General features: G+C 37.6%; 1 protein-coding gene across 1 annotated transcript in view; it reads right to left on the bottom strand.

Moving 5' to 3' along the window:
• Positions 1-2303: 2303 nt before the first annotated feature.
• The window catches only part of RHOJ (ras homolog family member J), a 115382-nt gene continuing 102657 nt past the window's right edge, over positions 2304-15028 (bottom strand). Inside the window, exons 4-5 of the mRNA XM_004612370.2 lie at positions 14185-14280; positions 2304-4496 (exon numbers count right to left, since the gene is read on the bottom strand). Of these exons, the coding sequence (XP_004612427.1) occupies positions 4350-4496; positions 14185-14280 (243 nt within the window). The 3' untranslated portion in view covers positions 2304-4349. The remainder of the gene's footprint in view (positions 4497-14184; positions 14281-15028) is intronic.

The following is a 15028-nucleotide window of genomic DNA, read 5'->3' on the forward strand; positions in this document are numbered from 1 at the left end:
AAGTATCATTTTTAGGTTTTAAGTCATGTTTATTTTCAAAATAAGTTTTATAATCACTTGTCTTTCTTGGTAAGTTTCCTTGACTGCCTATTACATATCAGTAGAGAAGGTGTAGAGGAAAAATGAACCACATTGTATTTAAGATCCAAAGGGCACTGTCTATGTACTTTATTCATTTTTTAATGAACAGTAAGGTGGAATTATCTAGGATTATCACACCATTAACTCTATGGCTGACTCTGCTTGGACATCCAGAAATATGAAATGTGAAGTGATTTTTCATGCCTTCTTTCTTCTCTATATTTTAAGAGACTAGAAATTCTCTGGAATGGTTAATCATTTTCTGGGACTCTTGCTAGGTATATGTTTTTGCCTTTTGTTTGGCTTTAGTTTTCTCTTTATTCTCTAAACATTTCCTTTTTGAAAGTACCTACCTTAGTAAGAAACATTGGCTATTTTTGCCTTCTGCATTTTCTTTCTGCTTCTAATGGTCATTGAAATGAATTTGTTTTTGAGTTTTTTCTTTATACTTGGGAAGCTTATTCAATAACTCTTAGAATAGCTGATGACTTATGTTCTCTCTGTTGAGAGAGATGCATGTTTTGCAGTTTGGTATTTAAACATAATAATAGATTTGAAAGTAAACCCTCAAATTGTTTTAATAATTTTTAAAGTGGTGCCAAACATTCTTTTAAAGAAAACCTCATTTTCTAATCTTTCATCACTTTGGTCTCATGTGTAACTTTGACTTTTGAGTGCAATACTACGTATTTAAGTTCTTATCACAAGTGAAATACCTTTCTTGAAGACTCCCTCCTTCACAAAGTTATTGCTCAAGGGAACTTAAACTCTAATTAATGATATTTTGTTCATTTTAAATAGTAAGTTTAACCTTTTATCCTAAAATTGTGAACTTGATTGTGATTTTACTGTAAGCATGCTGCCTTACTACCATTATATTATTTCCTTATCGTGATTCTATGGAAATTGCATATCTTGGACCAGAAATCTTTCAAATGACTCTTATATACTTTTATATATCTTGAACATCATGATCCAATATATTATTATTACTATGGAAGTCTCAGGGCACTGTCTATGTACCTTATTCATTTATTCATTCACTAAGTCTCTCTTCTTATTGTATTTGTATAACTTAGTTTCTGATTTCCCAGTATGGTGCTTTCAAGATTTGGAATTGCTGAAGTTACTCTATTTAGTAGTTGTTCTTTCAGTATAATTTTTCATGGCAGAAATGAACCCAGAATTCCTAATCTTCACATAGTTTTGATCTGTGTCTCAGTTCTTTTATGTTTCTAAAATAAACCAAGAAATTTTGTGTTTGTAAAATAGACCAAGGAATTAATTAATTCAGCCAAGTAACCAATCTTCTGAAAAAAAATGTCTGGTTAGCTATATAATTGAACTATTAGATTTGGATTGCATTGTGGCATACTGTGCAATTGCATTGGGATTAAGTTACATTACATACTGTGGATTACAGGTCAACTAGTATGCAAATATAATTCCTGTCTGTAGGATACTACTATTGTGATGAATTATTTTATTTATAGTGGTCTAAATTATGCATTTGAAATGTTCCTAGAGTTTATTGGGTTAAAAGATACAATTTTATTAATATATCTCTTAAACTTCAACTTAATATACATGTAATGAATAGATTATAGCATGGACTTGGACACTATATGGGAAACAAAAAAGCTGAGATCTCAGCTGTGTCACAATATATCTCCTTAGTCCATCTGTATGAGGAGCAGATTGAATTTTAGTTTATTAGGCCCCTTTTTGCTCTGAAAGGTTATGACTTTACTCTCAAGATGAGACCTGTTGCTCCTTCTTGACTTTGGAAGATATTGCAACAATTCAAGTATCATTCAGATTACTTTCCTCTCTTTAGTTTTGGAATATATTTTACTCAATATTGGGATAGAAAATATTTCATAATGAAATAAGCTATGTCTTGCATAATATAGGTAATACATGGCTAATTTCTGGAAAGACATTAACTCACTTATTTTTCTCTGTTTTTTAAAAAATTATTATTGTATTCACTAGAAGTCTCTCAAGATTCCTAAGAGCTTACGCTCTATACAGACCTGAATATTCTCTCTCTAGGTTCTGTATCCAGGCAAGAAAGTAAACTTCCTACAATGAACATACTAATCCCTATGGTCCATTAGGGAAATGACAGCTGGGGTAACTATTTGCCTATTGAATGTACACATCTGAAAAATTCTTCGTGGCAGAGGAAATATGACACTCACAATTTTTCATTCACATTGATAAAAAGAAGTGAAATTTTAGCAAGATAGAACTATGTACTAGTGTAACAAAAATGGTTATCATGAAGTCATTTATTACAAGGATAGATGGTTCTCATTGTTTGGGAAAGATAAATTCATGGTCTCTTCAGAGTTAAAGTTTATACACAATTGATTTCCATCTTCAAAGTACTTATTTTCTCTAAATGTCAAGCTTAACTTTCAAAACTCCTCTTTTCTTTGACTTTTTTTGGTATGTATGTGTGTGTAAGACAGGCTTTTAACAATTTTATGGGGAGAAGGAAAATAGAATTTGAAATGGGAAATAATGAAAAATACATTTCAGAAAATTTCCATAAGCAAAACAACAAAAACAGGCAGTGTTATAACAGACCTTCTAGAAAGAAGCCACATTGTAAGTTTTCCTATGTGAAGGAGAGACTAGAAACAGTAGATTTTTTTTGTAATAAAAAGAGTGTGAATCTGAAAGTTTTAAAATTAGAATTAGTATAATTTCATGCTGCAAAGAGACATTTTGCTTTATGCAGTTGAAATGAGTTAAGAGCCTACCTGAGGGTTTGTAGGCAATTATAAGCAGATACAACTAGTTAGAAGACTTCACAGCCTCTATTTAAAAGTTAGGAAGTCACTCATTCTGTGATAAATGAATTACTACATGTTTGGAAGTGTCCTATGGCAAAGGCACACAAATTCTTCTCTGGGAATCTCTACTTGACCAAAGTCCCTGTTCATGTAATATATCACTTTGTGTAGAAGGCAGAGAATAAAAAAACACTTAGAGTTTGGAGGGTACAGACCTAGGTCCTAAACAAACACCTGGGATAGTGGGCTTAGGAAGTAGGAAGAGGCAATATTTTAGCACCGACTATATTTGGAAAGGGTCATTTAAATAGAATGGCGCTGGTATGGAAGAACTCAGAAGCACTTTCAGTTGTAGCAAGTGGAAAAATGGAGGCACTTTGTGTAATCTTTGGGGACTTCAAATCATTTGCTTTTTCATGCCCTATAGTCAGATCCTTCTTTTAGATCAGGTTATTATTGGGAGAACAAAGAGAAAGAAATTGAGAAATCAAGGGAGGAAAACAGTAACAAGAATAGGAAGGAGCAAAAGAGTTCACAGGATTGAATATAAAGTACTAAAAAAAATAGATCTTAGAATATTCTTTCTCCAGCTCTCAATTAATTTGAATTAAAGAGCAGAAACACATTTGTAATTTTTCCAGGTCCAAATAAAATAAAACTGAATACAAGTATAATTTTTTCATGTCCAAATAACATGAAAGAAAGTTTGACCATAAGCATAAGCATTTCTAGGGTGAATCATTGGCAAAATGAATGTACAACAAATCAAATTGTGTTTTCTTTCAACCAGTTGAAAGATTTTAGTTCTGTTTTAGTTTCCAAAAGTTTTAAACATTTTCCTGTAGGTCCTTGTAACTAGGCATTCAGAGGTATATGTTGGTTCTAATAACTTTGGTAGAAACATGCAGAAAGAGAAATGGAAAAAACACTTTGTTTTTGGACTAATTTGGTCTGGGTCTGTAAGGCCTGAGTAAACTGGTGAATTAGTAAGTTTCTTAAAATAATACAAATAAATGCAAGACACATGGGTAGAGTAACAGGTTCGGAGCAGTGGTTAGTACTGTTGTCCTCTATTTTGTGAAAGACATCAAGAAAGACCACCAGTTCAGGAGCTGAATGCCTCTTCTGGGACTCCTGTGGTGATTGCTTGTTCACAGGGTGGGGGTGGAGGGTGCAGAGAAAAAATGCAAGGCGACCTTTGACTGTGGCCAACCCGGTCAGCAGTGACACATGCTGTGCCAACATCCTTGTAGAGTGCGCAACGTGGGTGCTTCTGGCTGGTAGGAAGGAGGTGGCAGCTGGTGGGCAAGTGTGCTGTGCTTGTCCAGTTCACAGGGAGGAGGAGCAAGCCTGTGCGTGAGGGACGTCCTCTCTGGCTGTGACCCCTTGTTGGCTTGAGCACAAGGACGGAGGCTGGCTGCCATTCTCACCCTGAGATAGGGCGGAGACAGATTTAAAGCCATCTCAGATAACTGAACAGGAGCTGTGACACTCAGAGCAGCATTTCTTTTTCTTCTTGGGATGGAAGATGGTGAGAATTGCTTCGTCAAAAACGGCTTTGAGACCTTTCTGAGTCAGGGCCGAGCATTCCAAATAGCATTGTGCTCCAATCTTAGACACAAAAAGAAGAGAGAGGCATGAGAAAGGGAAAGAGAGAAACACATTGTCCTGTCGGTTGTCTGCTCAGTCCAGGGCTGACTGCTGCTTGTCCCGCAGACTGCCCAGGGCTTGGCTTGAATCGTGTTTTCTTCATGCATATTTCAATTTAGATGCCTTATAGACATTATTTAGATGACTTATAAGTGTCTATAAGGCATCTAATGAAGGGACTAAGATCCCCATGGAATTCTGGGTTACATGGGAGATTGTTAATTCTAGTCTCCTGTTTTGAAAACTAGCAAAGCAGGTAGGACATTTGCCTTGCACGTGGCCAATCTGCGTTTGATTAGTCTGTCCCTCTCAGAGAGCCTGGCAAGCTACCAAGAGTATCCAGCCCACACAGCAGAACCTGGCAAATGCCCCGTGGCATATTCGATATGCCAAAAACAGTAACAACAAGTCTCACAATGGAGATGTTACTGGTGCCCACTCCAGCAAGTTGATGAACAACGGGAGGACAGTGCTACAGTGCATATTTAAGTTTGGATCTGATATGTTCATTTCTGCCTTTTAAGATTTTTTTTTATTTTCTGCTATTATTTTTGGAATTTATTGCTCACCAAAGTGATTCACAACTGTTTATACCTTATGTAAATCTTATATGAAAGCATCAAAAATCAAGATTCAAAATTAGGAGATAGCTTAATTATTTGGGGTCAGGAAGGAAGGTGGAGTGATAGAGGTGGTGTGATGGGTAAAAGGGATTGCGAGGTACACAGTTCCAGGTCTAAAATTATAAAGGACACAGAATATAATGTGTGGCAATTGCACAGGATTGCAAATTTGAAAAATTGCTGAGAATCAATGTGAAATAGGCTTGTAACAGTGATTACTTTGCTTATAATAGCTTGTAATACAAAAGTCAAATAATTATGTTGCCTGCCTGAAACTAATAAAATGTTGTATGTACAAGAAAAACCTAGGAGATAGCTTCAATTTATTTCATGATGTTGTTCTTCAGCACTCACTCATTTATATGCAGACTACATCCATCCTGCATAAGTTAAATGTAGTCCCCCTGTCTGTGCTACGACATACTGTTTGACAAAGCATATAGTAGGAGTGGGTGATATGCTTTTATGGGTCATTCTTGATTAAAATATACTTCTGATAAGGTGTCTCTCAGCAAGTTAATATTGGATCTGTGTTATCCTTCTGTTTTTAACACACTGTGAAATGGATATTATTAAAGTGCTAAAAAATTCCAGAACATATAAAAATAAAAATCACAAAATTCATTTAATGAGACACCCTTCTTGTCAGTATACAGCCTATGCATATTTAACTTATTACATATTTTGTACTTACTTAGAACTTTATTTCAAAGTTTTTGGTGATTTTCTACTAAGGTATTATAATTATCTCAAAACACCTATGATAAATAATCATTGAGGCAAGAACTATAGATTGTCCTTAAAATATTGTGGGCAGAGCAGACCATATTTGTCAGACATGCAGTAATTTTCATGAGACCAAAGGTATAATGACTCACAAACTCAGTAAGTACCATCATTATAATATGGGCCTTTTTCTACTAAGGACATCTGGAGAAATGCTTCTATAATATGCTTCAGATTACATTAGTAACTTTGAAAAATTAAACCAGAGGGGCTGGAGTGATAGCATAGCGGGTAGGGCGTTTGCCTTGCACGCGGCCAACCCGGGTTCGAATCCCAGCATCCCATATGGTCCCCTGAGCACCGCCAGGAGTAATTCCTGAGTGCAGAGCCAGGAGTAACCCCTGTGCATCGCCAGGTGTGACCCCAAAAAAACCAAAAAAAAAAAAAAGAAAAATTAAACCAGAGTCAGAATAGAGTGGCTACATGATGAGCTCTTGGAAATCAAGGCAAAATGCCAGAGAAGGGTAGCAAAACCACACACTTACTCAGGACAGGGTCCTATGGAAATGAGAAAAGAAGGGTTACGTGAGACAGTAGGGAGAGGTAGGATTTTGCAATGTACTGTAAATGGCACATTCCCTGTGTAGTTGGCAGTTTTATTTCACTTTAGACAATTGTTGCCATGCAGGAATGCTGGTTCACAATTCCTTGCTTTGTATTTTTCAAGAGTGGACACTTAGTCCTATATTTAATGCTTACAATTCTAAAGCACTCTATGGGGCAAACTAGTTGCTGCTGTAGGATGTTTTTGATAGCAAAAAACCAATCTATAAAAGTGGTTTAGATCAGAATTGGGTAGAGATGGTCCTAGAAAGTAAAATAAATTGTTTAAGAGCATCCAACTAGAAAGTAAAAGAACTAGACCTGAAATGAGGATGCTCACTTATTTGAAAGCTCATAATATAAAAACCAAACATGAAATAAAATTATTCTGGTTAAGTTCATACATTATATTCCAATACATTCATGCCAATTATACTCCCTCACTGTCCCCCGCCCCCCACATCCCAAGACTGGTTACTACATGAGTAAAAAAAGATTATCTAAAGAAAAGAAGCTTGATGTTTAAAACTTTTCATTATTATTATATAATTATTATTATTATTTGGTTTGGGGACCATACTCAGCAGTGCTCAGGGGTTACTCCTGGCTTTGTGCTCAGGGATTACTCCTGGTAGTGCTTGGGGAACCATGTGGAATAGCAGACTTTGAACCCAGGTTGGTCACATGCAAAATAAGCCCCTTACCCACAATATTATCTCACCAGTCACTAAAGCCATTTTTATGGTTTCATGTTGACCATAGTTTGACCTTTGGATTAGAAAAATCTTAATGATTGGATGCAAGAGAGGGTTACAAGTTAGAGCATTTTTCCTAATAAGGACATCTGGTGTCTTTCTGGAACGGTGTCCAATACTTGATATGACCACATGTGTAAAACACACTGATCTGATGAATGCATCAACTAAATGATTGTAACATGTTGACTCTTGTCCATCATCCGAAAAAATACTCAGAAAGTGCTGTGAAACTGTTCTACCAAAAGCATCTCCTCAGCTGGTTCTGGAAACGGCACAAGAGTACAACAGAGCAGGTTATATGGAACTCTGGGATGTCTGTCCCAGAAGATTGGGGAGTCCACTCTTGTGTTTTGCGAATGCTGTTTCAGTGTTTGCTACAAAAAAAGTCCAAACCTGTCTTTCTCCATGCTGATGATTTTGAAGATAATAAAACAACATATCAAAGCTCTATTATATAACATTGTTAGAAACACATTATTTTGTACTGCTAGTTGCAGGAATAATAGCAAAGAGACTTTGGGTATGGTTTGGGAAATATATGTAAGAAACAACCCAGATAGAAGGTGAGAATTATTAACAATTCTCAATTATATTAACAATTAACAACTGTACTAACAATTATATTAACTATTTACAATTAACAATTCAAATATATGTAAGAAACAACCCAGATAGAGGAGAAAATCTCAAGTGTTCAGTGCATCAGAAAGAAGAATCATTCACATTTAGGGGTAAAAGGTACGGTCATGCTTGGATTGCTGAAAAACCATTTGTGTCCTCAAAGCTATGAAACAGAAAATGGTTGCAAGAAAATACAGCTTCCCTTATAGCATTGATTTCCTCTGCCTCTTAGTGTAAAGGGACCACACTGCCAAACATTTAGAAACAGTCTGTGAGAGTGGAAGATTCACAGATCCACATCTAGACACACATGTTAGCAATCTGGATTATGCCTTATCAAAATGATTTATTTTCAGGAAAAAAAGATTGAGGAGTGTAAACTAAAAGAAAAATTTTCTGATAGCTTTATAATAATGAAGATTTATTGACTCGCAACCTGGAGCACACAGCGGAGATGTTCAGAACATGCAACAATCTGCCAAGAAGAAATAAAAAAGTAAACACATGTATAATTATGAATCCAGAGGAAGGAAAATTGGACCTTCTTCCAGATATTTCTTGTGGAGGTGGAACATGTTATAGAATAAGATTAAGTGTAATGGGAATGAATCAGGTCAAAGAGGTCCCAGATTCAGTCACGTCTGAGAGACACACACGTATTTGCTAACTCGTTTCCTGAGTTAGTCTTCATACGAGACTGCTTTGTTGATTGACAGTTAATATTTTAGTGCATTCTGTTACCTCTTTTAGCACCACCCATGTACTCAAGACCCTTAACCCATGCTCCATGTTACTTCCCACCATAGGCTGCTCATTTAATGGTCACAAGAACTTAGAAAACTAAGTGGATGAGAAACCTAGCTAAGAAACTTCTTAGAGAGGTTAGGGAAGCTCTGAAAAAAAAATCCACACAACTGAAAAAAAATGGCAGAGATTAGAATTTGTCCGTCTCTATAGTCAAAGTCCTAACTACCTTGACAGGCTGCCTCTGGTAAATGCAAAGAATGTGGCAGAAAGAACCAAACAAATGAGCTCATGAAGTTGTTATGGATTATATGTGGGTGGTGAGAGAAGGGTAGGAACTGTCAGGTGATTTTTAGAGACAGAGAGATGTTAGTGGAATAGAAGAGGGAGCAGGTATCTAAAGGAACAGTGGCTAGCAGAGTAATTCGTTATTTCTTATTTTAGAACTAGGAAAGGTACTAGGAAGGGTGACTTGAGAGCCCAGAAAAGGAAAAGAAAAAGAAATCCAGTGACTTGTGAGAGAAACTTCATTTCAACATATCAGCATTAAGGTCAGGAAACAGGAAAAACTTTTCTGGGCTAGATAGATTTGCTGGGGAAAAAAGTCCCCAAGTTTTTTTCTGGGGGAAAATATGGCTAAAAATATTTGGCTTTTTGGATCACACCTTGCGATGCTCAGGGGTTACTCCTGACTCTACACTCAGGAATTACTCCTGGTGGTGCTCAGGGAACCATATGGGATGCTGGGAATTGAACCCGGGTTGGCCGTGTGCAAGGCAAACGCCCTACCTGCTGTACCATCACTCCAGTCCCTCAAGTGACAAATATTTTAATCAAAAAATTCCATGGGCCCCACGCCGGCTAACGGAGGAAATATCCTTCCTTCTTGGTCTCTCTCCCCTCTGGGAGAAGGCGTGGTGTCCGACATTTTGTGGGTCCTTTGAGCAGGTATGAACTTTTGGCGCAGAAAAAAAAAAAGTGCTTTGAACTCGAAACAGCCACGGGATACCGGGGCAGTCCCAGCCGGGGCCGGTGCTCGGCTCCGGCCGAATTTCGACCTGAGTGCCCATGCCTCTGCCTAGCCGGTGGATGTGGAACGAGCAGGAACCAGAGACAGCTTTAGGATTTGGGGTTCCAGCAAGTGCTTGCAACCATGTATGGAGACTGTGAACTAAGCTTTTGCTACATGCTGTTCCAGGAAGGGAAATGATTCATTTTCCAACTTAAATCTCCGCGGACTTAATTACTATAATACAGAAATTGTAAACCGTGTGGCCGCTACCTCGGCCGCGTGACATATTATCTCTTTATTCTCATCAGTGGAAACGTATTATCAAATATTTCCTTGTTAATAGAGCTGTATTCTTGGGGGATAAATTCCAACAAAAATAGTGAGTCAGTTTTGAAACTCCAACAACAATAGTGAGTTGTGTGTTGAAATTTGGAATGTAATCAAGGTAAAGAGAAAAGGAAGTGAAATTATCACTCATGCACGGGGGGGGTTGGGGGGGTGAGGGGTGGGATGTATACTGGTTTTTTTGTTTTTGTTTTTGTTTTGTTTTTGTTTTTATTGGTGGTGGAATATGGGCACTGGTGAAGGGATGGGTGTTTGAGCATTGTATAACTGAGATATAAGCCTGAGAACTTTGTAATTTTCCACTTGGTGATTCAATAAAATAAATTTAAAAAAAATTCCATGGGGGTAGCTCCTCACAGAATGTCTCCAGACTGAGAACTAAGCCACGGCCCCATGCCCGTCCAGGAGGGGAAAGGTATTTCTCTTCTCTCTCTCTCTCTCTCTCTCTCTCTCTCTCTCTCTCTCTCTCTTGCCTTTTCCTTGCCGGGGGTGAAGGGTGTGGTGACTGCCATATTATGATGACCACAGATGGGGTTTACAAGCTTGCAATGATCCAATATCTGGAAGAAATCTCCCTGGACTTAGTTGCTAAAGTACAGAAATCCAAAACCGCGTGACCTCATATCTCTTCACAACAGGTCTAACTAGTGGGGTAACTCCTAACAATAATAGTGAGTTTTGTGTTGAAATATTGAATGTAATCATAGTAAATAGAAAGTAAAGTGAAATTTATCAGTTACATGGTGGGAGGAGGTGCGGGGGGGGCGGGATGGGAGGAGGTGTGCCTTCTTTCTTTTTTTTTTGGTGGTGGGATATGGGCACTGGTGAAGGGATGGTTTTTTCAGCATTGGATAACTGAGACTTAAGCCTGAAAGCATTGTAATTTTCCACATGGTGATTCAATAAAATAAAATTCTTAATAAAAAAAATTTCATGGGGCCAGAGTGATACTACAGCAACTAAGGCACTTGCCTCGCCCATAGCTGATGTAAGTTTAATTCCTGGCATCACATATGGTCCCCTTAGCCCACCAAGAATGATCTCTGAGCACGAATCTAGAAATAAGCCCTGAGAACCACTGGATGTGACCCCAAAACTAAACCAAAGCACAAAAAATTCCTTAGCATGTCAGAATATAAAAAAAACTCATGCTTGGGGTGTATCAAATGGAGTTATGAAATAATGCACAAGAATGATAATCTTAGAGCTGAAGACTACCAAAAGTTTTGGCACGTATTAGGTGTTTTATCTGTTACTGTCAAGTCCAGTAGCAATATTGATATATACAAATGAGCAAAGCATGGGAGAGGTAGACTAAAGAAGAACCCAATCATGAAAAGAAGAAAGAAGGTAAAACAGGGAGAACAATGAATATTTATTATAAGTTGGCACAAGGCTTTTATGTAAATGTTGTCTCTGGAGTATTAAGAACTGTAAATATGTATGAAATGAAAATGTCCTTTAAAAATAAAGTGATCCCTTTGAGATCAAAATGAAATGACAGATGAAAAACTGCTTTGGAAATTGAAAAGTACTGGACCAAAGGAATTGGATAGTAAAAAACCTGAAATTGCCAAGGGTCCAAGTAAGGGGAAGAATATTCGGTATGTTGAAAAAGAAGCCCTGAAGTGAAGGACTATACTTTGCAGGCTACAGAAGGAGACAGATAAACGCATAGACATATCCTAGTCCTGCCATTTTCTAAGGAACTGACCTTAGCCTCTCTGAGTCTCAGTTTCTTCGAGGAAAGGAGAGATAATGATATACACACCTCAGGGCATGCTGTGAAGATTAATTAAGACAAGACATGGAAAGCACTTGGCATGGAGCCTGGCACACTTGCAAACCCTCCATAAATGCGGACTGTTATTATAAACTACTTGACAGGAAAGTCAGGGAACAGAGAAACTTAAAGCATCTATAATTACATGAATTGTGATGAAACAAGTTAAACTCTTGCTTGGTTTTATTCTAAATTGGATCTTGTAAGCTAAACATGATTCTCTCTGTATCTGAGAGCAGTTGCTAGGAGAAACTGGCAAGAGGCAACGAAGTGGCGAATTCAGCCATTGTTCCTAAAATAAGTACAAAAATGAGCTGGAAGGTTTTAGACTACTTTTTTTTTTCAGAGATTAAGGAAAAAAATAAACCCAACAAACCAACAACTTCCTAAATGAGAAGTCAGGCTAGGACACCGACAGAATGATGGTGGGAGAGAGGCTGAAAGCAAGGGAACACAGAAGCCAGGATACTGGAAAATGTTGGTGCCCAGCTGATGGGATCTTCCCAATGTGAGAAATAGAGAGCGGGGGACCACATACAGTGAGGTCTGGCACTCTGTTCGTGTACCATAGTGGAAGGATGAAAGCTGAGTTTTGGGGGAAAGGTTGGAGAACTTAGAGATATGAACCTATTTTGCTGGAGGAGAAAGAGACGATTGGAGACTTTCTTGACAGATTTTGAACTAGGTTTTAGTTTGCTTACAGTTTGTAATTGTTCTACCATGCCAATAAAGTAGTAAAATTTTCTCTCTCTATGTTTTCTGTATTACTGACTTGATGATTTGAAATAAATAGACAGTTTTATGGTAATTTTTGTCATTGTTCATTTACTTTCAATCTTTATTTAAACCCCAAGTTTTTTTTTTACAAACTTGTGAACTTTCATGTTTTTGTGTTTGCATTTCAGTTATACAGTGATCGTTTACATCCGTTTACATCCCTTCACCAGTGCCCATTCTTCTCCACCAATGTTCCCAGTATCCCTCCCACTACCCCTACCCTTCCCCCACCACCCCACCCTGACTCTGCGGCAGGGCATTCCTTTTTGTTCTCTCTCTTTTAGGGTGTTGTAGTTTGTAAGAGAGGAATTGAGTAGCCATCGTGTTCGGTCTATAGTCTACTTTTAGCACTTATCTTTCAACCTGAATGGGTCCTCCCAACATCCTCTACTAGGTGTTCGCTTTTCTATCGCTCAAAATGCTGGAGCACATCTGCATGTGGGAAGCCTAGGCTCGATCACTGGTATTTCATGGTCCCCCCAATACCTTTGAGAGCGACGCTGAACACTGCACTCGAAGTGCTCCTGAGTCCACTAGATGTAGCCTCAGAATGAAACAGAAAAACAACCTAAATTTTAAGGTTGGGTTTATAACTCTGAATTTGATCCTCAACCCTGCAAAGGCAAACAACGCAAATTCATTTTATTTACTTCTGAGTGCACTTTTTAGTTTTGGGATCCATAAGCCAGTTTTATTAGGATAAGTACATACATTTTTGTTAAAGAAGATATTGTCATAATTATTATTCCACTTGAAGAGAGTAAGTACTCACTCTTTATGGCATGCATTCACTGCAGGGTTAGTTACTTTAGAAAATAAAAGAAACTTTGGAAAAGTGTGACATGAGGCAATGGACTGTGACCAAGTCAGTGATAAGGCGGATTCAGGGTATGGAAAAATGACATAGAAGAGTCTTCTTGTTTAAGTACCTCTGTCTTTCTTCTGTTGCCTATTTTTGAGTCTGTGTACAGTAGTTAGATAATCAAGGGACAAAGATTCATTTTCAGAAAAGTACTTTCTAAAGCATTCCCCCTACAACATTATTATCAAAGTTAGGTTAGAAAGGTCTATGCAATCTATTGTAGCAGTGAAGCAAGTTCCTATTATCTGAGTATAGCCAACAGAGTTCTCCCAATTAACTACTTCTTGGATGTCAGTTTTCTATATGGTTGTTGTGGCACAATTTAAATTTTTAAAGTGGCTCTTTTTATGATGAGAAATATCATCTAGATATAATTCTGTCAGAGACCATTCTTAAGTTCTTTTAAAAAAATCACAAGATACTTTTTATGGATGGGGTCACTGAAATGAGTTACACTGATCATCAACATGAGTTTTCAAATAAATACCGAATGACTCCCTTTGTTGATGCTAAAGATGCAAACAGATTGTTCCAGAAGTTGTTAAACAATAATGGCTTCGGCTATTTAATTTCACCAAGTCTCTTAATGAGAAACAGACAGCCCTGGCTGATAAGAACACCCTGAAAGCAGATCCTTTCAGAATGACTAGAATTGAGGGGATGGTGCAGAGCAGTGAAAGGATTTAGAACACATTGCACATTTAAGCAGGGGCCTAGCAAGTTCACCCATTCCAACGCGTACACCAAGCTCTTCTCTCAACATACATTTACAGCTAAATTCCAATCTGACTGTACCGTTTTTGCAAGCTTCACACCATGCTCGTAAGTGAGAGGTTTCTCTTTCATGTACAGCAAACGGGCCAAGGTTTTCGGGTCATCACGGAGATCAATCTGGCAAAAAAATAAAAGCACACGTGCTCATTTATTATTTTTTTCAGACCTTTGCAGATATGTTAAACTTTGATCTTATAAGGATTTTTTCCCCCTATCCCTTTATCATCTATGAAAGTTTAAGGAACTTCTTCTTAAGGAAGCCCAAATGCATTGTGGGCTTTGAGGAAAGTTCTAAAGAGGAACTTCTCAAGGGTTTGTCAAGGAATAAGCACTAATATTTTAAAAGGTAGAACTACTTTAAAAATAGCCTCATGGTTGAATTTACGTATGATTACTTGTTTTCATTTTTTTTTAAAGTCATACCTGCCTATGTTCAGGGTTTATTCTTGGCTCTGTGCTCAGGGATCACTCCTGGCAGGGCTGGGAGGATTGCCTATGTGATGCTGGGGATATCAAATAATTTAACAAAATACTATAGTTGCTTTAAAGTCTCACTCATCTGTGAATTGCCTATATGAGTGGGCATATACAGACTGGAGTCTAAAATAGAAAAGAAAGTATTTGTAAACTGAGCTCTTATTTAGAAGCATATTGCCCAGCTTTACTATGTTTTGTGGCTTTTATTATTATTTTGGCCTTAATTGTTCAGCGCATTGTCTGTTTGTTCTAAAACAGACTCAAGTCATACAAAGATGTCCTTTTTTGTATTCCTGTATATCTGGCAGTGGTAATCCAGGACCAATCAATATGGTGAAAAATTGTGACTTGGAATTAAGGCAAGCAGATTTGATTTAAACACACAATT

This window comes from Sorex araneus, chromosome 3 (assembly GCF_027595985.1).
Source record: "Sorex araneus isolate mSorAra2 chromosome 3, mSorAra2.pri, whole genome shotgun sequence".
NCBI lineage: Eukaryota > Metazoa > Chordata > Mammalia > Eulipotyphla > Soricidae > Sorex > Sorex araneus.